The 27,810-nt window shown below is 33.1% G+C and overlaps 3 protein-coding genes across 7 annotated transcripts; 2 read left to right on the forward strand and 1 right to left on the reverse strand.

Annotated features, from left to right (window-relative positions):
* Positions 1-3,202: 3,202 nt before the first annotated feature.
* LOC105248268 (hypothetical protein) lies at positions 3,203-10,160 on the forward strand. 3 transcript variants are annotated; one of them, XM_025409525.1, is made up of 17 exons: positions 3,203-3,793; positions 4,439-4,595; positions 4,675-4,817; positions 4,895-4,993; positions 5,113-5,226; positions 5,333-5,743; positions 6,123-6,407; positions 6,475-6,720; positions 6,799-6,931; positions 6,997-7,158; positions 7,273-7,675; positions 8,602-8,730; positions 8,805-9,056; positions 9,190-9,373; positions 9,487-9,678; positions 9,765-9,884; positions 9,960-10,160. In XM_025409525.1, exons 1-17 carry the CDS (start codon positions 3,635-3,637, stop codon positions 10,122-10,124), a joined length of 3,354 nt encoding a protein of 1,117 aa, XP_025265310.1. In that variant the 5' UTR covers positions 3,203-3,634; the 3' UTR covers positions 10,125-10,160. The 3 variants fall into 3 exon arrangements, with proteins under 3 accessions (XP_025265310.1, XP_025265309.1, XP_011251260.2); XM_025409524.1 differs by having other exon boundaries at positions 3,204-3,793; positions 7,240-7,675; XM_011252958.3 differs by having other exon boundaries at positions 3,205-3,793; positions 4,439-4,589; positions 7,240-7,675.
* A 1,547-nt stretch (positions 10,161-11,707) lies between these two features.
* Positions 11,708-13,911, forward strand: LOC105248269 (probable asparagine--tRNA ligase, mitochondrial). Its single transcript, XM_011252960.3, has 4 exons — positions 11,708-11,920; positions 12,300-12,874; positions 12,974-13,421; positions 13,520-13,911. Exons 1-4 carry the CDS (start codon positions 11,792-11,794, stop codon positions 13,778-13,780), a joined length of 1,413 nt encoding a protein of 470 aa, XP_011251262.1. The 5' UTR covers positions 11,708-11,791; the 3' UTR covers positions 13,781-13,911.
* A 309-nt stretch (positions 13,912-14,220) lies between these two features.
* LOC105248270 lies at positions 14,221-27,586 on the reverse strand. 3 transcript variants are annotated; one of them, XM_025409488.1, is made up of 17 exons: positions 27,273-27,586; positions 25,454-25,679; positions 23,660-23,785; positions 22,908-23,096; positions 22,581-22,805; positions 22,280-22,384; positions 20,900-22,121; positions 20,254-20,362; positions 18,782-20,149; positions 18,454-18,696; positions 18,021-18,364; positions 17,644-17,902; positions 17,321-17,547; positions 16,615-16,856; positions 16,495-16,509; positions 15,592-16,099; positions 14,221-15,509 (listed from the first exon to the last, which is right to left on the reverse strand). In XM_025409488.1, the coding sequence occupies exons 2-17, from the start codon at positions 25,616-25,618 to the stop codon at positions 15,169-15,171; spliced, it is 5,688 nt and encodes a 1,895-aa protein (XP_025265273.1). In that variant the 5' UTR covers positions 25,619-25,679; positions 27,273-27,586; the 3' UTR covers positions 14,221-15,168. The 3 variants fall into 3 exon arrangements, with proteins under 3 accessions (XP_025265273.1, XP_025265274.1, XP_025265275.1); XM_025409489.1 differs by having other exon boundaries at positions 26,732-27,586; XM_025409490.1 differs by lacking the exon at positions 16,495-16,509 and having other exon boundaries at positions 27,273-27,585.
* Positions 27,587-27,810: the final 224 nt, after the last annotated feature.

Raw genomic sequence — 27,810 nt, forward strand, 5'->3', positions numbered from 1 at the left:
GCGCCTCGCGCCACTCGCCTCCTCCAGGGGGCAGCAGATATCAACGGAGATTGCGTTCGAAAGTCTACCGTCGAAATCAACTAGTGTTTGATTGACCAATCAAAATGAAGGTGACATTTCTCAGGCCAGTATTCATAATCTGGTCTTACATTTAAGATCATGTTAAGACTCATTCCACCAATCAATGGCTGCATTGTAGCTATTTGATTGGTTGAATGAGTTCTTAAGATGATTTTAAATATAAGACCGGACTATGAATACCGGCCTCAGTCTTCTCTCTGATGAAGAAATCTTGTATCCTGATTGGTCGATCGAACTCTAGTTATACATCGATTTTCGAACATAATCACGGGAACCAATGGCCGCATTCAGCGGACTCAACAGTTGGGCAACATTACTAGATTTTCCGATATAACTCGACGCTGATTGGTCGGACCTAAAAGTAGAAACCAATCATATTCGATTGCTACTTAGTGGTTGAGTCGCTGAATGCGGCCAATGGGAGTTGTGCTATGACGCAGATGTAAAGCGGCCTTTTCATTGACGCTATTTTTTAGCGTCAATGAAATTGTACCTTACAGTTGGCAGCCCTACGAGATAGGTTGTGCAGCACTGCGCGTATATAAAATAAATTTGAAATCGCTTCTAGCCTAACCATCTTCACGCGATCGACTTTATTTGAATTGCACGACATCGCATCGAATTATGATGCAGCGCCGATTTGTTCGAACGTAATTCGGGACATCGCGATGCTGTATAAGCGTCGAATGAGCACGAATTGTCACGCAAATATGATAAATCACATCTACTCACCGTTCACCGGCTGTTCCACAGGCCGCTCCACTCGCTCGCCTCGGGACGTCCCATTCCGATCTTGATGCACACGATATCATCAACGCGAACGCGCGACACTTTATTCGGCACTCCCGATATTCGCTCGCATCCGATAATCATCATCAAGGGCGCAAATAACGCGACGCGACTTCGCTCCATCTTCGCGATCGCGCTATCACTGAACTGTGAAAAATAGCTGTCGCGCACTTTCACCGACATATTATGAAAGTCGCGCGATCATCCTTGGACACTTTCAACGCTCTTTCACTCGCGATATTCGTTTAAAAACGGTTAAAAGACGCGAAAAATGCGGACGTACGACGATCCGTGTAACTGCGTATGACTCCGATTCACGAATGACGCGTATGACGTAGCAGTGACGCGTATGACGTGCGATCACGCGCTAACATGGCGGCCGAACCAGTACGCAGAAACGAATGCGCAGTGGTTCGGCCGCCATGTTAGCGCGTGATCGCACGTCATACGCGTCACTGCTACGTCATACGCGTCATTCGTGACTCGGAGTCATACGCAGTTACACGGATCGTCGTACGTCCGCATTTTTCGCGTCTTTTAACCGTTTTTAAATGAATATCGCGAGTGAAAGAGCGTTGAAAGTGTCCAAGGATGATCGCGCGACTTTCATAATATGTCGGTGAAAGTGCGCGACAGCTATTTTTCACAGTTCATTGATAGCGCGATCGCGAAGATGGAGCGAAGTCGCGTCGCGTTATTTGCGCCCTTGATGATGATTATCGGATGCGAGCGAATATCGGGAGTGCCGAATAAAGTGTCGCGCGTTCGCGTTGATGATATCGTGTGCATCAAGATCGGAATGGGGCGTCCCGAGGCGAGCGAGTGGAGCGGCTTGTGGAACAGCCGGTGAACGGTGAGTAGATGTGATTTATCATATTTGCGTGACAATTCGTGCTCATTCGACGCTTATACAGCATCGCGATGTCCCGAATTACGTTCGAACAAATCGGCGCCGCATCATAATTCGATACGATGCCGTGCAATTCAAATAAAGTCGATCGCGTGAAGATGGTTAGGCTAGAAGCGATTTCAAATTTATTTTATATACGCGCAGTGTTGCACAGTCTATCTCATAGGGCTGCCAACTGTTAAGGTGCAATTTCATTGACGCTAAAAAGTAACGTCAATGAAAAGGCCGCTTTAAGATGCAATTTCATTGACGCTAAAAAGTAGCGTCAACCATTGGTTAAACAATGAAGCAACTACTTACTTCTTTGTTCAACCAATGGTTGACGCTACTTTTTAGCGTCAATGAGGCCGCACCTTTAAGGTGCAATTTCATTGACGCTAAAAAGTAGCGTCAACCATTGATTGAACAAAGAAGTAAGTAGTTGTTTCATTGTTCAACCAATGGTTGACGCTACTTTTTAGCGTCAATGAAATTGCACCTTTAAGATGCGGCCTCATTGACGCTAAAAAGTAGCGTCAACCATTGGTTGAACAATGAAGCAACTATACTTACCTCCTTGTTCAACCAATGGTTGACGCTACTTTTTAGCGTCAATGAGGCCGCACCTTTACACATTGAAAAAGTTGAAACTGTTGAACTTTATTTTATTGACGCCAAATCTAAAGAAAGTCTAGTGATTTTAATTTGCCGCTGGTTTCTAGCGTCAATGAAATTGCACCTTAACCGTTAAAAATTTTAGAATGGAATTTCGAATAAAACTCGTGTTTTATTTTTTATTAAATAATAGTAAAAAAATCTAAATCTAAAAATAGATCGCGTGACGTTTTGTGTCTTTGTGGTTTTTGATCTGCATTAATAATGACAAAGATCCCAGGTAGCAAGATGACGTCTTTAAGACGTCTTTAGACGTCATCTTGCTACCTGGGATGTTTTGCGAGTAAAATATTCCATTTGCAAAAATGAATAATGAAACATGCTCTGGTAGAAATTATTATTACTTAATATAATAATATTTTAATTTACAGTTTAATTTCTCTTGATATCAAATGTTATGAAATTTTAGATAATTCTACCAAAAAATATCTCAATACATTTCTGTCAAAAGATAAAAATTTAATGGCATTGTTTAATCGAGCAGCCTATATACGCAATGATTTATTTATGTTTATAATTTCTATCCCATTTCCTAACAAATATAGAATCAAAAGTTACAATTAGAGATTTTGTCAATACAAGAAATTACGTTACGAATCTGTTTTCCGATGTATACTTCAAATATTAGCAGTTGATTGAAAAATCACTCATATATGTACTTTCATTCATTGTCATGTCAATTAAAACGAAACACAATAGTGAATCTATACTTTATGCGTGTATGATATACTTATACATATATGTTGTGTGCTAGCAGAAATCGAGCAGTATTTAAAAATGGCCGCGATATTGCGTTAGAAACCAGCTTGATTGCTGTCAAAATAAATACGTTACGATTGATATACGTCATTGCAACCGTCATGGTGAAATACGTCAATGGCCTATCTTATTTATAATCTCTCGATCAGGTCTGCCAAATATTTTGACGTAAGATTAGCCGGATGTGCCGCGATACGACATTGTTACGAGAATCGCGAACACGCACTTTTGTCGCTCTGATTTCATTCTGTTGGAAAAACATAAGATTTTGCTCGCGCCTCTTTTCTCGCATTTTTCTCAGGTAAATAGAATAGAGCTAGAAGCACTAGAAGACCATTTAACAAGATCAGTTGCGGTGGGGGTTAGCGTTCGTTACGAGAGTCGTGGAGTCGAATAGTGCATAGTTTTGTATTCGTTAACAAACGAGGGAAGAAAACAGCGATGTCACCCGGGATTAACGGTGGTGGTAGTCCCCGTAATACGGGCACCGTGCCGAAAAGCAATCGCAGGAACGATAGAAACCGAGAGCAGTCCGCTGTTAATCAGCAGCGCGCAAACCGCTTGACTTATCATGGCTACCAGCAGCACTTGAACAATGTGGTAAAATCATCAAGAGAGAAGACAACTTCTTTATTACTCTCTCTTTCTTTCTCTCTTTTTTTTTTATTTTATCATAGATGTACATATACAAAAATAATTAATTGTAAGAAGAAACATACAATGCATCTCTTGTTGTTATATATGACTTTCTTTAAATAATTTTTTTTTATTACTGATAAGTAAAAATTATTATTAAACTTTATTATTTTAAGAATTATTATATATTATTGTTTGTATTATTGTTATTGTAATATGATCACTTTCTTTTTTTGTAATTTGTATAAAATATTTATCAGTAGTGCTTTAGAAGCATATGTGAGTGAATAATTGTTAAGAAATAATTGTATAATGCATATAGATTAAAAGAGAGAAATCAGTTTAAAAATCCAAAAATATTTAGCAACATGAGATGCTTGAAACTTACTGACGGGGACATGCCATTAAGCTGCTTCTAGCAGTATCGAATTCAATCTATTAATAGACTATAGAGTAGTGGGGTGTTTCTTGCTCTAAGAATACTCGCAAAAGTGGATCCACATTGGTAACCAGTAGAGCTACAGGCATTGTTCTATTCATTCTACTTACGTTAATTTTATTTTTGCACTTGCATAAATATTTTATCTATGTAAAAAAAATTTCTATTAGTTTCAATTGGGTTGGCAAACAGTAAGTGAGCGTGGATGTGAACCAAGAGTATCGAGGACAACAAAGAACAGTAACACAAGATCAGCTTCCTCTCTACCTTCTTCTCTACCTTCTTCATATTTCACCACATATCAAGATTTATCTGATTTTGGTAAATGTAATATGTATATTTAAGTCTATCTATACATTCTTTTTATCACAGTAAACATTATTTCTAATTTCATCTGTTATCACAGCATCACATAGCTCAGCAAATCAGTGCAATTATAGTGCAGAAGAATACATACCTTGGCTAAAAATGGTACCACCTATTGATCCTAGAACTCAATCACCATCACAATTATCACAAGAAACTAAGCCTTCCAATGTAAACAAGATGGTACAGTAATTCTATTTTAATATCTTTTCTAAATGATGATTATTATCATTTTAATTTGATTATGATATTTCTTAAAGCCTGATAGAAATCAAGTAGAGAGCCGGTTAAATCAGATCAGGGATTATATTAAAGTTACTGCAACAATGATAGAATCTCTTAGTCGATCTTCCGATCTTGTAAGTATTATATGTGCAATAATAACATTGTGTATATGATATTTTTAATATTTTATGTTAGAATTATAATTTTATGTTTTGCTTAAATTGTTCTTCAATATCGTAATAATATTTTATAGCGCGCACAAGTCCAGAAGGAAAAATTAAATAGAATGGTGGAAGATCTTCAAGATAGTGAGACAAAGCTTTCGAAATTATTAGAGCAATATCAAAATCGCAGTGTTTGTGACGAGGTAATTAATATTTAATGGTTATTAAACATATATTATACTAAAACATTATATTAAAACATTGGCGAATTTTGTTTTTGTTTTAAATAAAATATTTTATTTTATACAGAATGGTGAAAACGGAACAGAAGATGTAGATGAACGTGGTGATGCTAATAGAGAGATGCGATTATTAAGAAATATGGAAGAATATCAGAATAAACTCACACAATTGCAAGAACAACAAGCTAACTTGATGGACATGCAGATACGTGTCAGAGAAAGATTGAATGAGGCGCGTCAAGCGCAACAAATGCTTTTGCAACAAGAGAATCAACAAGAGAATCAACAAGAGAATACATCTAATTTGGCTACGTGGGAAGGCAATCATGCACCTTTGCCCGATCCGATTAATGTCGAACAACTTGAATCGGAAACGGCAGCCCTAAGAGGGAAATTAGCACAACTTCAAAAAAAGAAGAATCATATGGATCAGCTTGTAACAGAATTACAAGCCATAGAGGCTTATGACAGAGGCACTGTTAGTTTTATTTTTAACATGATATAAATAACAATCACTTATACATCTCAAAATTTGCTCCATAATTTTTACATAATATGCAAACATTTTTTTTACTTAGTATAATTTTTACTTAGTATAATATTAATGAAAATTCTATTAGTTATTCTAAAAAAACTATGCATTTGTCTTTAATTCATATTTAACAAATAATAGAATTTGTTTATATTAATAATTCTGTGTAATATTTACTGAATATTTGAAAAGATATTTTATTAAACTGTATTATTTTCTTGATCTTACTGGCTTGTTATGTAGAATATTGCATCAAATTTATATTTGCGAAATGTATATTTATTTTTATGTTTTAGAAATAAGTTTTAATTATTATATTATCCAGGTTTCTGAAAGTGCAAGAAACACAAGAGATAAAGCCGCGGAATTAGAGGCAATGAAAGCGCAGCTCGCACATATAAAAGCTTTAATGGAAGATGGCACAAGAATTCGCGATTCTATGGATTCTACTTCCGAGTTTGAACAAGATATTGATGTGACCTGTGAAGGTGCAGCAGACAATGGAATTACGGAAGATATGACGAACATTTCATTTGAATGCCGAAGCGATAGCGACGACGTCGGTCATGGCAAAGTTCGAAATTCTGTGCCTACACTCGAAGATATACAAGTAATATATCAATCATAATATTTTTTATAATAAAATATATAAATTGAAACATTTCTCTTCTTTTTAGACCGTAACACGAGAACTTAAGGAACAGTCTGCGTTACTTCAAGCTACGCGGGCTGAAATACAACGTTTAAAACAACCATTATCTGGAGTTACCCATCCTGCTTCTTCGTCCTCCTTTTCATCTTCAAGTCCACCTCCAGCACTTATACCTGTAAATGCAAGTGAAAAGAAGCAGAGTAATAATGTTAGTACAGAGACTCAACCCATGCAAGTTAAAAGACGTCAACTGGAAGATTTGATAAAAAAGGTCCGAATCATATTTTTTACACGTTATTTTTTTTGTTTTTACATAATTACAATTATACAACTCCTTTAAAAAAAATAGGAGCAAACGCAACCGTCTAATGCGAATCGAGATGTCCAAGTGCCAGATCACAATAGTCAAAGAAGTTCGGGTTCGCAAGCTAGTCATACCAGTACGCCTGCAAATATCTGGCCACCTACTACATCTGCCACAGGTAAATATTATTACTATATGTTATAATAATATTAAATAATGAAAATTTATGCATGTTTTTTGTAGGTGGAGGAGGTTCTAATGAGCAAAGTGTGGATGGCATATCTACGTCAGACAATTTATTAGATATTGGTCCACAAATCACTGCGATTGAGAATGGTGGATTTAACAATAATTGGTCTACTTGTCCTGTACCACCTGCGTCTATTGTCAATCAAGGACAACATGGTAAGATATCAAATCAAGAACAATATTTTAAAACTTTAAAGGATTAAAGAAAGAAATGTTAAAATATGTTTTTTATTGTAGCTTCAGTTGAATATTATCGGCAATTATTATTAGGTTCGCAAGCTCAACAATTGCAAATGATGGGTACGACAGTACAACAGTGCTGTCAGCTTCTGTGGGCACAACAACGTGAGTTACAATCCATGCGTGCCGCTATTTCTCAACTGCAACTACAAATGAGATCGCAAAATGAGGCACCGCAACGCATCAACAATGCCGAAAGTCAGGAGGAATACTCTAATCTAAGCCGGAGCGTTCACAATCTCGGTGATACGTTGGATACAACTTTGCCTCCTAGTTCGTCTTTACCAAATCTTGTGTCACTACCTAATTCTTCAACAGCATTATCACATACTCCGATAGTTACTTCTAACTCACAGCAACAACAGCAGCAACAATTGAATAATCAAGTACCTCCTGGTAATAGAGCAAACAACTACTGGGACAATTTTCGAAGGTAAAAAAATTGATTTACATGTCAATATATGAGTATATACATCTCGTCTTTTCTAAAATGTTATAAAAGTGTAGTTAGATTTGTGAAAATTATATTTTGCATTATAAATTGCATATTTACTCTTTTACTTTCATAATTAAGTTTTTATTTACTTGAGTATAAAAAAATTTTTCTTAAAAATCTTTCTCTATTATATTTGGTTTTGAATATGATTGCCATAATAAAGAAAAATGAACATGAAATTAATTAAATTTTAATAATAAGGAGCAGACAACCATTCGACAACCATTATTTAACTATAGAAATAATTTAATCAGAAATTTGTACTCTATATTACTCCATATTTGTCATATTCCATAATATTTCGTAATTTGATCAGATTAGTCGCACGTTTTTGTTTCCTGTATATGTTTTTCTGTAAATCTAATGTATTACATTTAATAATAAACATCACAATTTTTGTCTTTGTCATTTTCCGTCTTATACTTTTCAACTATCATTACCTTTATTTAAAACTGAGATATTTAAGCATATATAGCCTATATTATAGTTAAATAATCCTATGTGGTTAATACAAACAAAAAACTAAATAAGGAAAATATTTGTTGGTAGGTAATATATATAGGTACGTAAACAAACTTTTCATGATTGGATAGAACATGTCATCAATCTAAAATTTTTTGATAACTAACAGTTATCTGCATGCAGCGTGATAATAATTATCCTAACATTTTTTGTGATTTACTTGCAGTTTTAAACACAATACTCTTCTCTACCATTTTAATTTAAAATTTTATTTTTCTGTAACAGATAATTTGTTTTATGTATCAATATAAATTTTTTAAATATAAATTTTGATATTTTTACATAAAATTAAAATTTTAAATTAAATAAATTGTCTTAACCATATCTCTTTTTATTTTCAGTTATTCTCGGCAAAATCTGCTCTCAGGGAATGTAAAGACAATGACTGATTCTCCAGTAGTTACAGCAAATTCGGCGTGTTCTGCAAACACAACTAATACAAGCGGAAGTAGCATCAATAGTTCACTAATGTATGGCATATAAAAATTATTAAAGCAATATCAACATATGTTCTTTATATATTTTTTAATTTTTTATATTTAAGAAAAGACAAGCGGAATAGAGAACAAGGAGCTGATAATTTACCTTTACCGTTAATCAGTGCAGAGGCACAATATTCATTAAACCTTCAATTACCATCAAATTTACAACAGCAAGACAGGGAAAACACTACTAGTCGTAATAATATCATAACAAACGAGATGTCTCAACAAGTGGATAATCTTTGGGAAGAAGCTCATAGTTCTTTTCGATTAGCATCTACAACAAATGATGATAATATCTTTAATAATCTCAGGTTTGAATCTTTCTTCCAAGATTTATTATCATTATTAAAATCTATTAACAGTAAAAATCAATACTATATATATAATTTTTGTTATTATACAAAAATATATATATTAAATTTGAACAATTTATTATATGAACAGTGCAGAGATGAAAGAAGCAATTAGTTCGCTCATCGCAGTAAATAAAAAACGACCAGATTTTCTAATAATTGTTTTGAGAGAAATTAAGACTATTAGTGAAGATCATAGATTGCGATCTCACTTATTCAGATCACTTGCAAAGATTACTACTTTACAGAATACACAAACATTAAATAATCCACTGGTTAGTATATGCATTTATTATAATGCAGATAAATAAGTGTATTAGAATTCTAAGTGTGAAATAATATAATATAAGTTTACAATTCTGTAGTTATTAATGAAAATTTTATGTAGAATGAGGCACCTGACTTAACTCCAAGCGAAAGTTGTCAATCTAGTGATGAGGACTCAGATGTTGGTGCAATTTTGGGTTTTGGTTTGGAAAATCAATCGTCTATGACTGAATTGGTTTCGACATCTCATGTAGACACTGCCTCTTCTCCAGCTTCGTCTCAAGTACCATTAATAGACCATTTGGAAATATCGGTAAATAATACAAAATAAATGCAAAATCCTCTATTATATAATATACATAAGAAATTCCAATCTAAATTATAATTTAACATTATTAGGGAACATTCTCACTTGACTGTGCAAGTACTCTCCCTTCCACTTCTAATACTAAGCCTGGTTATAATGAAGACTTGGCAGAGGCTGATCAATCTAGACCTGACTCTTCAGGGAATCAAAAAGTATTACATCTTCTTTTTTTTAATTTTTCGAGATTAAATGAATGACATAAATCAATATTAAACATATTATTTCAGTCTTCTGTTGGCGATAATAATGAAAAAGAACAAGAAGAAGCAGCATCTTTACCGATGGGTGCGGAAGCAGTTACCCCTGATTTTGAAAGTCTTGCTGCTAAAACTGAAGATGAAAGAGCAGATGATACTGAACTTGATATATTTCTTACTAGATTACATTATTAATTTTGATATATTTGCATAAAATAATTATTTAAAATTATTTTTTTCAATAATAGCAATAATAGAAAAAAGCATATAACAAGATGTATCTTGATCTTAATAAGATTGGTTTATTATTTCCAACTACTTCTTCCGATTAAGAAAACTTCTACTAAATAATTGAAATTGATAAGATAGCACAATAGTTATTAAAAATTAAGAACTTTATATATACTAAATATAAATTAAGAAAACACTCGACAATTTGTTTAATTGATAAACTTGATCGAGGCATGTAACAACATAAATTTAAATAGATTCAATTGTTTAAGTAATGATAAAGAACATTGCCACTATACAAACTACAGCAAATCTAAGTTATATTGTATTTTGTGTTATTATATCTTGGCAAATTTAATTTAGTAAAATTTAAAAAGTATAAAGTTTGTAGATACAATATGCAATTATAATTATAGTATATTCGTCAATGTGTATATACCATGCACATAAATCAATGTATATACACATTGAACGAATTTTATTATAATTTACATTATAAATCATTTTTATATATATACAATAATACTGTAATTATAATTGTGTGTTATATCTATTTAAATCAAAGAAGACTGTTGGAAAATGAAAGAAATTGGCTAGATTTTACAGAGAATGAAAGATAACTGATTTTTTTGGAAAATAATTTGATCTTATCTTTAACTGCAAGAATAAAATCAAGAAACATATTATATATAAGAAATATATATAAAGTATATATAAAAAAATTAATACATGAAGAAATTAATGGATATTTGATATAATATTAAAATAAATTTTGAAATAAAATATATCAAACAATATTTTTAAAGCTGACATTAGCAAAGTTATTATAGATTATGCTTTGCCATCTTGCTTGATTTGTATTGATTTTTAAAATATCTGTATATTTATGAATTATAAAATATTAGAAAATATAATTATACAATGAAAATATTGAACATATACAAAGAAAATTAATCGAGACATTTACAATCGCAACGAAAAAATTAACTGTTTGAAAATATAATTTTTCCTCTATATATTTATATTAGATATTCTTACTCTATATTAGATATATTAGATATTCCAACAACAAATCTACATTCTATAATCTACTTTTGATAATTTGAGGTTTTAATTATTATTTTATTATTGATAAAGATTTTCGGCATCATGAGTAATTGTATAAGTTAAAATAAAGATAATATCTGTTTAACTCATAGTCGTAATGTATTGCGCTATTTTCTTAGATTAATTAGAACAGTATGTAATCAATTTTTTTTAGGCTTGATTCATCTCATACGATTGCAAACTGGAGGCTGTAGAGTTAATATGGAAAATTATAATAATTATCATGACTTTTTTACACTTGCTTACTATATTTTCTTTATAGAAATATTATTACATTTTTTAAAATAGAAATATCTAGTTGATAATCCTCGCCAGAGCATAGGCGGTAAATGGAATTACAGTAAGCTGTGATAAGATTATTGGATGAGATGAATCAAATGTGGCCGCGCGTTTCGCGGCATTATTTGCTCCTTTTGTTCTATTCGCGTCTCTAATCCCGATGTACGACTCCATTTTGAATCCTCTTGTGCGAGTATAGACCATTTTTTTTTTCTGGAATCGAATTGTTAAAAGTGATCCAGGAAATGTTTTCGAAATATGTCAGGAGGCTGTACCGCTTTAATACAGACATCGTTAAGTGCGGTGTACATAAATGCTCGACAATTTCAGACATAACGTCGAAAGAGGCGATTGGAAATCGTACAAAAGTACAGGTTAGACGTGCTCTAACTCTAATATGATGCTTCGCATCCTAAATGAAACGTTCAAAGAATGTCTAAAGAATATCCTAAAAATTAGTTTTATATCTTCCAAATATCTTTGATATGATATGTTTGAACATGATACTTCACAGATCTTATTCTAATCAATATATGCAAAGAAAAAATCTGACTCTTATATGTGTTTACAGAGATTTTGATATTTTATTGAGATTAGATATTGTATTGTTAGTTCACAAGTTACAGTAAGGATTGACAACAACGATTGCTTTCAAGTGTTGTTTTTCTTTTTTAACTCGCTTATAATTTAGATAAGTTCTAGATTAGACTGTTTAAACTTTTACACAAAATATGTATTGATCTTCATGCTTAGGGATGGGTACGCGCAGTCCGAAAGATGAAGGATAACATCTTTGTTGACATTTCTGATGGATCGAGCTGCGAAATGTTACAAGTTGTTATACCAAAGATCGTGAATTACGATAATGTAAGTTATGGATGTAGTATCAGCGCGGAAGGAGAATTAGCCTTAGCTCCCAGCGGTAAAACCGAATTACGCGCGACTAATATTCACGTAATCGGTACGTGTAATGTCACAGAAGATCAATATCCTTTTGCACCGAGAAAGAAATATGATCAAGATTATGTCAGACAGTATTTACACTTGAGACCAAGAACACGTCGTTTCTCTAGTTTATTGAGGCTACGTGATCTTGCCACTATGGTAATTAATGATCATTTAAGAGATAGGGGATTTATAAGTGTACACACACCAATTCTGACATCCAATGATTGTGAAGGTGCGGGTGAAGTGTTTACTGTTAGACCACATTCAAAAGAAATTTTAAAAGATATGAGAAAAGAAGGTCAATCAGAAGATGAGATTTATTTTAATACAAGTGCTTTTCTTACTGTTTCCGGACAATTGCATTTAGAAGTTGTAGCAAGGTGATTAAATTCTAACGTATATCAATATTTCATTAATGTTATATGTTTTTGTACAATTATGTTAAATTATGGAATAATGTATTGCTAGAACTTTTTCAGAGCTCTCACGAAAGTGTACACTTTTGGACCTACATTTAGAGCAGAAAATTCTAAGTCGAGATTACATTTGTCAGAATTTTATATGCTAGAAGGAGAAATAGCTTTCATTACATATATTGAAGAATTGATAGAGGAAATTGAGCTTTTAGTAAAAGAAGTTACTAAGCAAATTATTGAAAAAGGAGCCTCAGATTTATATTCAATTGGTGCCCCTGATCTACGATGGGTGAATAAAACATTTGGATGTTTAACATATGAAGAGGCATTTAATATATTAAATAATCACGCGAATCAGTTGCAACAACCCATTAAATATGGAGAAGCATTTTCGAAAGAGCACGAATTATTTTTAGTAAAATATAATGACGGAATACCAATATTTGTTATAAACTGGCCAAGAGCCATTAAACCATTTTATATGAAAGAATGTACAGATGATTCATCTAAGGTGAGCCGATAAAAACAAATAATATGCAACTTTTACAGGAAACATATATATTTTTCTTGAATAAAAATATCTATTTTATATGCATTTTCTTATAAAAGGTAGCAGCATTGGACTTGTTAGCACCGGATGTAGGTGAAATGATAGGAGGCAGTATACGTGAGGATAATTATCAAAAATTAAAGTTAAAACTACCTTCTATGGGGAATCTTTCATGGTATTTAGAATTACGTAAATATGGGAATGTACCAACAGGTGGTTTCGGAATGGGATTTGAAAGATTTTTGCAATGCATTTTGGGAATTAATAACATCAAGGACACTGTGCCTTTTCCCAGATGGCCGCACAATTGCAATTTATGAATAAAGATTTCAGGGCTGTTGTGTTTTATTTAATTTATCCTAAATGAAAACAAATTTAGCTGTATATTGATACAGCATATTTATGCAATAATCTTTTGGGTGGAAAAACAATGTCGCATATATTTATAAAAGTTTTCTTTTTTTTTTAAATTCTTAAAGATTTTACAATTTTACTAAAATAATCACTTGAAATAATGTAATTGAGAATAGTCAAATTATCTTTAATATCTAAATGAGTGAAAGGTAAAATTACAATCAATAACAATGGTTTAATCTTGAATGCAGTTTATTGAATATGAAGATACAACAAAGGATTAACTTTTTATTAATGTCTTTATTTAAAGTGTTTTTATGAATTCAAATTTCAGACCCTAAATATAATTTTGAAACTAAATATAAAGGATATTGATTAGAAAGGTTAATTAAAAAGGAAGTCAAACCTGTAGTAAATAAGTCTTCTTTATACAACAAAATATTTTCTAATAGTAATCGTAGTCATTTTCCTTATCCAATATCGTCGTCATTGTTTTTCCATTGGTGATTTATGTGTATATTTTACAACTCATATATATCACATTATTTGTACATTTTAAAATGAATCAGGCAATGTCGTTATCCCGTATAATGAACTTATTGGATGTATTCGTTTTTAAAGGTTTGTCGTGTTTCGTACAAGTACAAATAGTACTTGAAATTTCCAGAATGAGTGCAAATCATCATCAAACTTTTACACAAGTACAAATAGTATACTTGAAGTGAGCATAAATTATCAAATTTGCAATAATTTCATCTATCACAAAACACGATTTCACTTAAAAATACATTCACTCGCGCGGGAATGCTCTACTATATCTTTCTAAATTACATAAAATATATACAGTTCTGCGCTTTTTTTTCTTTTTGCATTCATCAAAATGTTAATACTTAAGGTACTCATACATACTTGCACGCATTTTACATATTTTTACCTTGTACGACGTAATGTTCAATCCAGTATTAATTATACAAAAGCAAAGAATCTTTTATTGTACATAAAATCTATGTAATAGTTTTAAATTAATTCGCTAAGTTAATTTAAACTTATTATACAGATTAATTCATTAATAAATTTAGAAAGAATAACAATGATATCAATACGATAATATGCTGCTATTTTGTCTTTATAAAATGTTCTAAAATTTTACAAAGACAAAATATCAAAATATTAAACAAAGTGAAAAAGCATTGTTGTAAAGATGATATTATCATGTCGTACAAGTTACACAAAATTGATATACAAGGTATAAATAAGCTTAGAAATAGATCTTGTCTAATTGTAAATCTAGCACTTTATACACTTGTATCATTTGAATTCATAGAAACTTGATGAAAATTTGTACACATACTATTTACATAATAGAGCAGAGTCCTGACAACTCTTGCCCTTTCTCCACAGGAGGTAAATTCGATAGCTTTCTACCCTGTAAACTGGGTTTAATAGAAGCTGGGATTAACGGTTGTTCCGCATTTTCCTCTACAGAGGTCTCAACCGTTGTTTTTTCTTTTTCTTTATTCTCTTCCGATTCTTTATTACTGTTTAGTGGCTTAGTGATATTGATTTTAATTCGCGATGGAGCCGCTGGGACAAGTGCTGGTGTCGAGTCTAATTCTACATTTCCATCGATGGAACTTTTCACTGCAGCATATGTCGTATCTACAGTACCAGATTCATTCACAATTTGTTCGGGATCTAATAAAAATAAAATATTATAAAATCGTATATGTGTATGAAAAAAATAATCTCTGCAGTAACTTAAAATAAATGTATATACCTGGTTCGGGTTCGGGTTCAGGTTCCATAGGTTCTTCTTTAATTTGGTGCTCTAATTTATCTAGGAAAGCAAACATGTCGCTATTGTCTTGCTCACCAATGTCGTCTAATGGCTCCTCTTTAATTTTAATATTCTCGAATGGTGTGGTAACACCTTCGCTCAGAGACTTTTCTTCTTCATACATCGCAGGTGCGTTTTCCTTAGTATCTGCTGTAACTGTATTTTCTTCAATGGCATCTTCCATCTTTTCTTTCTCTTCTACTTCGACTTGTGTAACTTCAGAATTTTCTATGTTAGCGGATTTTTCTTCAGTTTCTGATGTAACAGTTTCTAAGGGACCCTCTTCTATTTGTTCCGAATTTTCCACAGGTTCAAGTTCCTTATTCGATATTTCTACATTTGATTTTTCTTGTTCATTTCCGGACGTTTCTTCAGTACATTCTTTTTTACTTTCCTCAATTTCCGAGACTGCCTCTTCGAGTGCCAAGGCAGTTTTTTCCAATGCTCTCTAAAGTTTCAATAATAAATCAAAAGTACAAACCATTAAAATTTAATTAATTTAATGATGATAGCGACAATATAAATATGATTAATCCGTTCTAATTGCATAATAAAAAGTTTAAATTTACTTTCACTATAATTTACATTATAATTGCAAGTGCAAATGAAAATAATTATATGAAATATAAACAAAGAAAGTTTATGACAAATATTCACTATTCATTCATATTTTTTCTTTTTTAGGTGCTCTTGTGCTCATACATATCTAGTTATTAGAGTAAAACAATATATAATAAGATACATGACAAGATAAATAAAATTAATCTCTCATATACATTATGAATAAATATGTATAAAAACAAAAACAGATGTGCCATAAATATGAATTAATAAATCACGTACCACTAGACTCTTTTCCTATTTTTGTAAGAATGCAAACAAACGGAAATTTTATTAATGAAATATAATGTCAACATATTAGTTGAAATTTAAACATCTATTACAATATAGAGAGAAACCAACCTTATAATCTTCTAGACAGAGTGGATGATAATTCCTTTTTTCATAATTAACTGCTGGTCTCAAATGCCATTCCTCCTTTTCCTCATTATAAAACTGTTCGAATGCATCGTGGCATACCTGGCAACGCGAATCCTCATCACTGCCAGTCGGTACGCTGGGCTGCAATGTTTCCTGAGGGGTATCATCTGTAGCCATGCCTTCCGTTTCTGCCGTCTGTTTTTCAGTCTCGAACCAACTTTGAGCTAAAGGAAAAAAAATAATAAAAAAGATGAAAAAAAAATCTATAGATTTGGAAGCAAGACGAGTCAAAATAATTGGATTGAACATATTTTTTAGATCTAATTTGTTGCGATCTTCTTGTTCGCTTAAATATGTATTCGTTGTATACAATTTGATTAATTAATTCAATTTAATGTCTCTAAATGATATGTCTATTCCACATTAATGAACAAATTTACCACATAAAATAACATAAATCACGCACAATCAATACATATCACATAATAGCCACTCTTACTTGCTTACTTATCTCTCCTATAATACATTGCTATCTATGATCAAAATAATATCTGAACATAATAATTAGAGTATTTTGTTTAATAAACGATTAAAATCATTTATTAAATAAATTACTAGAAATACTATAGCTGAAAAATGGAATTGTCGTCTCATATCACACAACTAAAGAAAAAAAAAAGATACAGACCTCTATCCTCCAAATCTTCAATCTCTTCGAATTGTATCCAATCACTGATATCGTAATACCATGGCCGAGAATGCGCTTTTCTCGCGGAGTCTCGTTCACGCCTGTTTTGTCTGAAATGCCAATCTAAATGGTGGCTATATCGAGTAGCTAATTCAGGTGCGAATCTTGCACCACAGGAACTACATTGCATACCGCTGTACAACGCTGTGGCGATAGCTGGTTGTTTGCTGTAAAATAAATCAATATTTGATATTCAACATTTCATTTTTATTTTATTTTGAATAGATAATGTACTTTGAAAGAATAAGTGTATGATGATTTACATTTTAAGAGTCTCCGGTTTATCGAAGGAGACTGGGCTAATTTCGGGTTCTTTCTTTTCTTCTTCTTCCTGTTTCTTTTGTCCCACGAGACTGGGAACAATGCCAGTTTCGACTAATCTTTGGAACAATTCGTTCATATTCAGCGGTAATGTGGGTGCTGGTGCTGACGGATTTTCCACTGGTTCGGCTTCGTACGATAAACCAGACGACGGCGCCATTGCCGATGGTAGAACTGATGATAATATATCTAATTGCAAATCTGAAAAATTGATAATATTATAAATGTAAATGGAATGAATTATAATAATGTAAAGTAAAAAAGAATACAAGGGGAGGGGGACGGATGAGAAGAGGGAAATGAAAAATTAATTTTTCACCTGGCTTTGAAGTTGAAGTGAAATCTGAACCATCTTGCGACGTAGATTCATGTTCTACAACCGGTACTTGACTTGGCGTAGGTGCAGCATCTACTTTAGGTTTTTGAGCTTGAGTCGTTGGTGGGGATTCGGTAGGACTTTCACCTCTCATTCCAGTAATTTTAACATGTCCAGCACGTACACCCCTTGGCAACACTGAAAACCTAATGAAATGCTTCTTGTCTCTGACAATAATGGGCTTAGGCAATCCCCCGAATTCAACTTTGAACGGTCGTCCGTTCAAAAGAACAGTTTGCAACGCATCTGTAAATTCCAGTGTATGAGGTTTTCCCTCAATTTCAAATCTGTAAAAAGCAATACAAAATTATAAGTATTCATTATTTAATTCTTTGAATAATTCGCGTATCGTTACACTATGAAAAATTATATTTACATTTGTGGTTTCGCATCCAAAAATACTGGCACCATATTTCGTGCGTTGATGATAAGATTAATTTTCGCTACCACGAGATCCGTTCTTTTCACAGTACCGATCTTGACTTGTGGAGGAGGCCCCTCCAGTTTTATACTAACCGTTTTACCACCGAGTTCAATCGTTATCGGCATACCGCCAAAATAACATTCATACCAACGATCATCGACGTACAATTCACGAGTAGGTGCGCCTAATTTGATTCTGAAAAGATACAATTTGTGATATTATTATTTTTGAAATACTGTCGAAATCGAATTTAGTTCACATTTAATTCTCTAAAAAATACCTATGGATTTCTCCCTCGTACATAAACTCCTTATATTGATCGTTAAATGCGCAAGTTATAGTATCTTTGTCGTCGATTAATATTCTTCTTATACCGTCCTGGAAGCCGATCTCTCGCGGATCATCCCAATTCATGAACACTACACCTGTCTGTCCGTAATAACGAATTTCTCGCGGTATATTATCAATGTTTATAGATTTCATGGTATCTCTTGTTATCTCGGCCAACAATTTTGGATCCGGCGGTGACAATTCACGATTGTGCGGTCCCGGATTCTTTACTGTTGTACCGCCATAACTTTGATCATTATCATCGAGCTCGTATTTGGTGGATGCGTTTGGCGATAAATTTCTACCAGATGCTAAAGACGGTATATTTGGATTCGTCATGAGATTTGTCATCGGTCCATTGTTCATCATCATCGCGGGATGACATCCCATTGCCATAGAATTTGGCATCGGGCCCATCGGCCCTATTGGACCGTTTGGCAAAAGATTTGACATGATCGGACCGTTAGGACCTATTGGACCCATCATACCTGGCCCTAATCGTGGATTGGGTCCCATATTGTGATTGAAGCCACCATGATACTGGTAATCTGGTCTCATCGGTCCAAAATGTCGCGGATTCTGCCAAGGCCCGATCGGTCTCATGTCCGAATTGAAATGTCCCTGCGGTCCGCCATATGGTGGTCCTGGTGGATGTGCCCACGGTTGTTGCCACGGCTGATTCTGCCATCTTGGGCCGTTAGGATTTCGCGATATTGGATGTTCTTTGTTTCGTATCACCTCTTTGTCATTGGACGGACTGAACGTCGCAGCGCGATCTGCGGCACCGGACACGAGATCCATGTTAATTCCTTTCTCCCATATTACAGTGCCAGCTTCTTTCTCCTTACGCTGTGCGGCTCGCAATTTTCGATCCTCACTCATGTGCAATACCTCCTGTATCAAAGTGTTATATTGCGTTTTGGTAATCAATCCTTGATTTAATTGTTCGGCGGCTTGCTTCATTATAATTTCGATATTTCTATCGTCGTTTCTTTCAGGCTTGTCATTCTCCCGGCCTCTACGCCCTGGTCTGGTATCTTGTTCTTCATTCGATAATGTTCTTCTTCTCTCTTTAGGATCATCCGGAAGCTTGTTATAAAGCCTGAGACGACCTAGTCTGTCTCTGTTACGATCTCTCTCGCGTTTATCATCAGCGTTGTTAACTTGCTTATCTCTTTCATTCTTTGGCGGCGTTTTCAATTTTGCCCAGCTATCTTTCCCGTCTTCCCCGGAAATTACGGGCGGTGGAGGTGTCGGAGGACGACCGGCTTTAGGATGGGTCAGAGTACGTAAATCTACGTCTTCGTTACCAAATAATCTGTAAAGTTGAAAGAAAGTGTATATAATTCACGAATTATTTATTGTATGTATGAGAAAGATTAAAGCAAACGACATTTATAATATAAATATAATAATACGTACGCATCAAACTTTTCAGCTTTAGTTTTTTTAGCTGGAGACGATTCTATGTCCTCGCTGCGTCTCTTACTAGCGTTAACAGATGGTAATACTCGTAGATCTAAATCCTCTTCTGGAAAAGAGTTCAAGATAAAGTAACTTGTGTGAGACAAATTTGCTGTGGAGTAACTAAAATTATTAAAATATTACCTTTAATATCCTTAATATTAACTTAATGTTACTTAATATATGTCGCCCTAATTTTTTCACTTCAGAGAGAAAGAATTAGATTTTTAAAAAATAATTTTCAAAAGAAGAAAAATGCATTAAAATAGATATTTTTAATCAAAGTTATTAGAATTATATAATTACGAATAAAGAAATTAGCGCAAAAAAATAAGTCGAAAATATTCCTTTTTAAAAGATATCACCTGCTACAGTCTTGCAATTGTTACCAGAGATGAGGCAAACATTGTAGTCACCCTTATGAGAAAATATTCAAGACAGAATTTTTTTTAGCAATAACTAAAGAAAGCATATATATGTGAAAATTTATAAATATGCTCGCATGCAAAATTGAAATATAGATAAGAGATTCATGAATAGTGTATTACAAAATGTTATATACAGAAATAAAACTGTATTTTATTAAACACTATTGTCGACTCACTCTTTTCGGATATGGAAACAGTAGTGCCAGGTAGAGATAGCGATGCTCTGAGATCTTCATCTTTGCTAGAGGATTCCAATGTTGGCTCAGCAGCGATTTGAGTATTTCCAGCACTGGCTGGAGAACGTTCCGGACTAAGACTGTCATCTTTATTTCGTCTTACATAATTTCTCTGTCTAGCGTTCGGTCTGATTTCTTTGAATGTTGGTGGGTGAGGAGGAGATACTATCAGCGAACCAGATTGCTCCTCCTCAGTAACACCACCAGAACTGCTCAAACTTGAACTCGATTTTATATCATTACGCCTGGGAATTCTATATGGGGGACTTGGACTACGTTTTCTGGATTTGGTATTTTTCTTGCGGTTTTTAGAGGTTTGGAAGGAGGATTGTGGAGAAGTACGCGAGGACGGTGAACTGTCTCCGCTGTCTTTTTCACGAGATTTTGACCTAACTGGACTAGAATCTCTGTCGACTTTTTGAATCTTATTTGGACAGATCTGCGGTTGTTTAGATCGCGACTTATTCCCTACTTTTCTGTGCGAGGATTTAGAGGAAGTGGAAGATTTATCGGCTATCGAAGACGAAGAACCACGTGATGAATTCGAGCTCTTCGAGTCTTTTGACTTGTTGGAGTCACCTCCACTTCCTCGATTACTCGCTGACATTATTGAAGACGAACTATTATTGCAAATCGATAAACCTTGACCGATTTTGGAGCTGTTTAGGTTAACACTATTACTAGTCAATCGAGGGTCTTTCTTTTGACTTGTTCGATGCGAGACAGCATCTTTATTTATATTACCACTAAAAGTTTTATTATTACTATTGTTCAGATTCGTATCAGCATGATTGTTATTAATAACGTTTAATAACGTCGGATTATCGGAACCGGCGGGACTCGCCGGAGGCTTGTTGATAGTGCTAGTTACAGCCGGTTTCGAAGGTAACTGCTGCTTTAATTGGTTTGAAGTTACAATTGTATTTACGACTGGCTGCGTTTGACCTTCATTCCGTAATTCTTTCGGACTGGTCGTACCCGGTCGTTGTCGTAGATCTATTGTTGGTACTGTTGTCACATCATGAACAGCAGGAGTAGGCTTCAAACGTGGGTCTCGTGAGACTGGCTTAGCTGATGCTACTGCTATACTACTTGCTGGTGCAATTCGTGGCCCGCTGTTTGCTCCTGCATTCTTTAAAAGTGACGCCGCTGCTGCAGGGAACTAAACAAATAAAATTTAATATTTAATCATAATAGTTAATATTCAATAAATGTACAATTGTTCATATATGTATGTATGTATGTATGTATGTGTGTGTGTGTGTGTGTGTGTGTGTGTGTGTGTGTGTGTGTGTGTGTGTGTTGTAACATTTAACTTACTTGTTTTGCTACTTGTTTCGGCGTTTGATTTGGTACTACAGGTGCTACAGGTTTTCCTTGTGCTGCTGCCTCTGTAGTTGGGGGGACATGTGCAGTAGGTATAACCTATGTAATGAAAAATATCGAATTATTGTTCACATATATTAACACATTCTTAAGATATACGTATACATATATAAACTTGAGATAATAAATTATATATAAACTTGAGATATTAAGTTATATAAAGCAGAATCATATGTGAGATTCTCAACTTATATCTATCGTAGTATATTTATTGATTATATATAACACTACCTACCACTTCTGTTTTCAAGCTACCAGCTTGTTTGTCAAGTTGCCTCTGTTGTTGCTCTAAACTTGCTTTAGCTTGCAATAGTTCTAATTCAATCTTTTTTTTCTGCAATTCTAACAATTCTCGTTGCTTTTTCAGCAACTGTTCTCGCATTACTGCTTCTGTTGTTGTTACTGGTTCCCCTGATGACAATTTAACAGGCGGGACAATTGATGTCGTAGTTTGTTGAGGCTAAAAATATATAGTAAACAATATAATATATTATTTATAGTATAATGTGTTATGTATATAATAATGTGTTATGTATCAATTATATTTATCTATTAAATTTACCATCGTGGAAAAAAAACGTGGATTAACATGTATAGATCCTGAAGAAATATTAGTAGGAGGGGCAGTGATTGGCCATGCAGGATCGATACTTTGTACCCGCACATCTAATGAAAATAATTTCTTCGGTGGGAATACATCATTCCACGTTTGCCGCAACTTCCACATGCTGGCTCTTGTGTTCTCATCGACCTATTTACGGAAAATAAAGATACCCCGATGATTATTTTATAAAAATGATTGCAATAGATTTTCATGAAAATATCTTCTTTGAGAAAATATTTTCAATTCCTTATTATTTTGAAATGTAAATTTTATAAAATTCTGTTATATATTTTTGTCTTTCTGTAATATAAATTTACTAAGATTGAATAATAAAACAAAATATTAATATTTGTTATTTGTATAAAGAAAAATCAATATATAGTAATATAAACTTCTGTACAAGAGAGCTTTTTGAAGCCTTTCAGACTAGATGTGAGGTCAATGATACTATATTGATCAAACAATTATCTTATATCATTGTGAAATATAAAGCATTAAGCGACTATACACTATCCTATATTTCCGAGAAAAAGTTCAGTTGAGTTCAGTTAATTTTACTTTACCATACACGCGTAGAAAATTTAAGAGTTACTCGTGGTCAACAATAATTGTAATTTATCGTAAAAAAGAAAGATGATTTTATATATAACTATACAATATATATCTTATATAAATAATTTTATATAAAACCTATGTAAAAAAATATTTACCTTTTCAAACACTCCGCAGAACGTATTAACTATATTTTGTGTAAAGAGATTCAGATAGTCTCCGTTTACATTCTTGACAATCGAGTCGATGAGATAGAGTACTGGTAACTTAATGTCACTTCTCACCTAATATAAAACAATGATATATGTATATTCTAATTCATTTATATATGTATTTATGTGTATGTGTGTGTGTACATATATATATATATATATATATATATATATATATATATAAGTTTCTTAATATATAATATCTCTTAATAGATATTCTCGCATTATTGTATTTTTCTCTCTTCAGCAATATTCTTTTCCTAATTCGAAGTCAATTTTCCCGGAAAAATAGCTTGATAAACAGTCAATTATAGAAAATACTTAATACAAAAAAAGCAAAGTTTTTTGCATTAAATTTCAAAAGAATAATGTTACAAAGGTATTATATAATAAATTTTTATTTTTCAATTAGTTGTGACTTATTTACTAATACATTCAATACTAAAAATAAAAATAATGCAATAAACAACAAATACCTATCAAATTTTCATTAAGAAAATATCTATTATAAATTTCAAAAAGAATAGCTACATAAGATTTCAGTAATTTTAGGATATCTTATGTCTTATATACAAACATATATAGTATATCGAGGAAAATATTTGAATTATTTCATTCCTTATCATATCTATAAATTATTATCGTAAGTAACTTATTATCTTAAGTATTTTTCTATAAGATAGTAATTAAAAGAAAATTTTAACATCTTGAGATTTTTACACAAGTGGTTTTTTTTATTTAAAAATTCTGTAATATTAAAATGTTACAATGTAATAGAAGACACATTTTGCAAATCCATCATCTAATAATATTACTCAGATATTATATAATTATGATTCTGAGTATTTAAAGTACTTAAATACATCTTATTAAATACATCTTATTAAATGTTATGAAATATATATACAAACAAATCTGATCATATTTTATACCTCAATGAATAAAAGATGAAATATGCAGAGTATTTTCATATAATAATTACAATATCAAAAGGTAAATTATTTAAAACAGTAATTTATTTCTCTCTGTTATTTTATTTATTAATAACAGTAGGCAATATTGTTGTTATATAAATATTGATATAACATTTAAGTATATATACCATATTTCAATATATATATATTTAAAAACACATATTTAAATATATATACATATATATATATATATATATATATATATATATATATATATATACAATAGTGTTTTTTAGTTATTGCAATTCTTTTACTCCTTAATCTCAAAAGACATACATACACACACACATATACACACATATGCCTGCTGACATTCTCATTATTAAGTATAATTAATATATGATTGCATACAGGACAGTTATTGAATAGAATATTCAATACTGCTAATAGCAGGTATATATTAACTACATCTTTTCCAAAAAAATCTTGCTAACAAATCTCTTTATAAATAGTTCGCAAAATGTATGTAATGCAATGGAAAATAGTAAGACAAAATTACAAAATTGTTGTGCATGCCATGCTACATGTGACAAAAATAAAATTTTTATTTATCTATAAAAAAAGAAAGACTTTGTTATATTAGAAATGTAATATTTATAATATTAGAAAATGTAATAATATTGATGGCGAAAAGTCATCAATTTGAGGCAAATTAGTATTTTATAAAAAATATATATGAATATATATTATCAATTTTGGATAAAATATCAATCAATCATATTATCAATTTTGAATATTTTAGATGTAACTATGAAAGATAAATAACCTTTTGTAGATGAGTCTCAACAGCTTGCACTATTGCTGATGCGTGTTCAATGTTATCTTCGGCCAACATGGTGAGCATGTTAATAAGCGGCTTACTGTTGATTGTAAGATCCGATAGGGATGAGATGTATTCATCCGCAACTTCTTTAGACTTTGTCGATGCCATTTTGATAGGCTGTTAATGAACAAGTATAAGATCTTGATCACGCCAAGAGTAGGCATTCAAACTATAACATAAAATAGAAACATACATGTATTATATACAATACAATGTTTATATTTTTAACTAAAAAGAAAGGTGAGATAAAGATAACAAACAATTCATTTATCAGTCAAATATAAATTTTATACAAATATTTTATTTAAATAATTATTTATATAAATATAATTTTTTTCTGAAAAAACAATATGTAGTTTATTTATTTATATCCAAAAATGAAAATTTTACTCCATCAGATATAAAACAAAATTTCGCATATTTTCCAAAAAACATATTTTTTTTTTATTTTAAAATTGATTATATATTATTTCTATGATTAATATTATTATAGATAATAAAATATATTAAACAAAATGAGATCATCCAATGATACTCCCTTCCCCCTTCTTTCGTGGATAATCTTTTATATTATCTGTATATATTGCTCAATATTACATCATTCACTTAATATTTGTAAAAGTTTACGTGTTTTTCCAGAAACTTATTTTAAAACACGTTCTCTAAATAAACTCTGTTAAATTTATCAATAAAAGTTTATTAATAAAAATTTCATCGAAATTTCAACGCCATGCCATTACGAATGCATTCATTCATAGCGAATTGTATATCGCCGAAATCACACACGCACATACAGATGTACACACATCTTAACATGTCGTGATGAACGTGAATGTGTCCTGCATGTATTCACATGCTTACTTTGCATTTATTATATAGGCACGAGGTCAGGAATGCCTTAACACATTTTCGGCGAATATCGAACAATATATGGGAAATATTTGTAACACGTGTCGTCAGCAGAATGTGAACATAAGCGTTATCTGTGTCCAGATATCTCGCTCGGAAACAGTTTAAACAAATTCCCAAAGGATGACTCATAATGAAAAAAAACCAACCGGGAAATGAAAATATTTTCGAGAACCGAGAAGCGTGCTACAATATACACTATACGGAGCAAGATACTTTACGCTCGTCGTACCCGAAAAAAAAAGCGCACTTTCGCCTCGCAGAGACGGAATCTAGGACGAAAGTGACGAGAGACTCTGATACAAGTTGTACCTTCGATTTCCATTGGAGGATGCACATCGGAGCACATTCGATCGTCCTCGAGTCGGGCAAGATCCTCGCTCTCGGAAGGAAGGAAAATTAACGCGCGCGCACACACGTATACATACACGACGACGCCTATTTATGTAATTTTATCTGCAGCTCTAGACGAAGGTCGACGAGCACACATCCATACGCAGAGAGACACTTATCGATTTCGCTCGCAGTCTCCCTCTCTCACTCGCTCTCTCGTCGCTCTCGCTCTCTCCCGCGATGCGTAAAACCGATGTCGACGAGGAACGCCAAGTTTCTCGTCTCCAAGAGCGCGTTGCGTAATTTACGCCCGATTAACGAGACACCGCGACGCTCATGCGAGGATGTCCAGCGCGCATCTGGAGCCGTTGTTCGCCATCGGTGCCGCTCCTCTCTCTCTCTCCCTCTCTCTCCCGCCCGTCCTCTTTCACGCGAATCTCCACCGTCCGATTTTCGCACCTTCGCGGATCTTACGCACTCGGCACTCATTCACTCGATCCTCCACCGATCCGATAATTACCTTTCTCAGCGCATTGTGCAACGCAGGCACGGCCCGTGAGACACGCACCGTACTTCGACTTATCGTCGAAAAATCACGCGCGTACGCTATTACTATACTACTGCTTACGCGAACGAAATCTCCATGCGTAAAATGGCTACCACACGTATCTTTGTTGTATTCACCGAGAGAGAATCGCGATGTAACACTACCTCGCATTGGACGCAGTCGCCGAATGATCGGTTGCCTCTCGTGGAACGTCCAATCAACGATCGCGATAGAAACGTCTCTGGTGGCGCTGCGTTCGCTTAAGGAACGGACGATACTAACCGCACTGTACGCATGACCGTTCGTCGCGAGAGGCATCTAAAGACTGAGCGACACGCAGGTAAACCGGCACATAGAAACGGCAGTTGTCGTTACAATATGGACGCCTTGCTGTTTTCTGAGTTGCAGGTAACCAATTGTATATACAATACAATACAAAAGACATAAAACCTAAAGGAAAAATCATAAAATCTAACGGAGAAAAACCTAATGGAAAAATTAAAACCTAATG

This window comes from Camponotus floridanus, unplaced genomic scaffold (genome assembly GCF_003227725.1).
Source record: "Camponotus floridanus strain SB8 unplaced genomic scaffold, Cflo_v7.5 scaffold27, whole genome shotgun sequence".
Classification (NCBI taxonomy): domain Eukaryota; kingdom Metazoa; phylum Arthropoda; class Insecta; order Hymenoptera; family Formicidae; genus Camponotus; species Camponotus floridanus.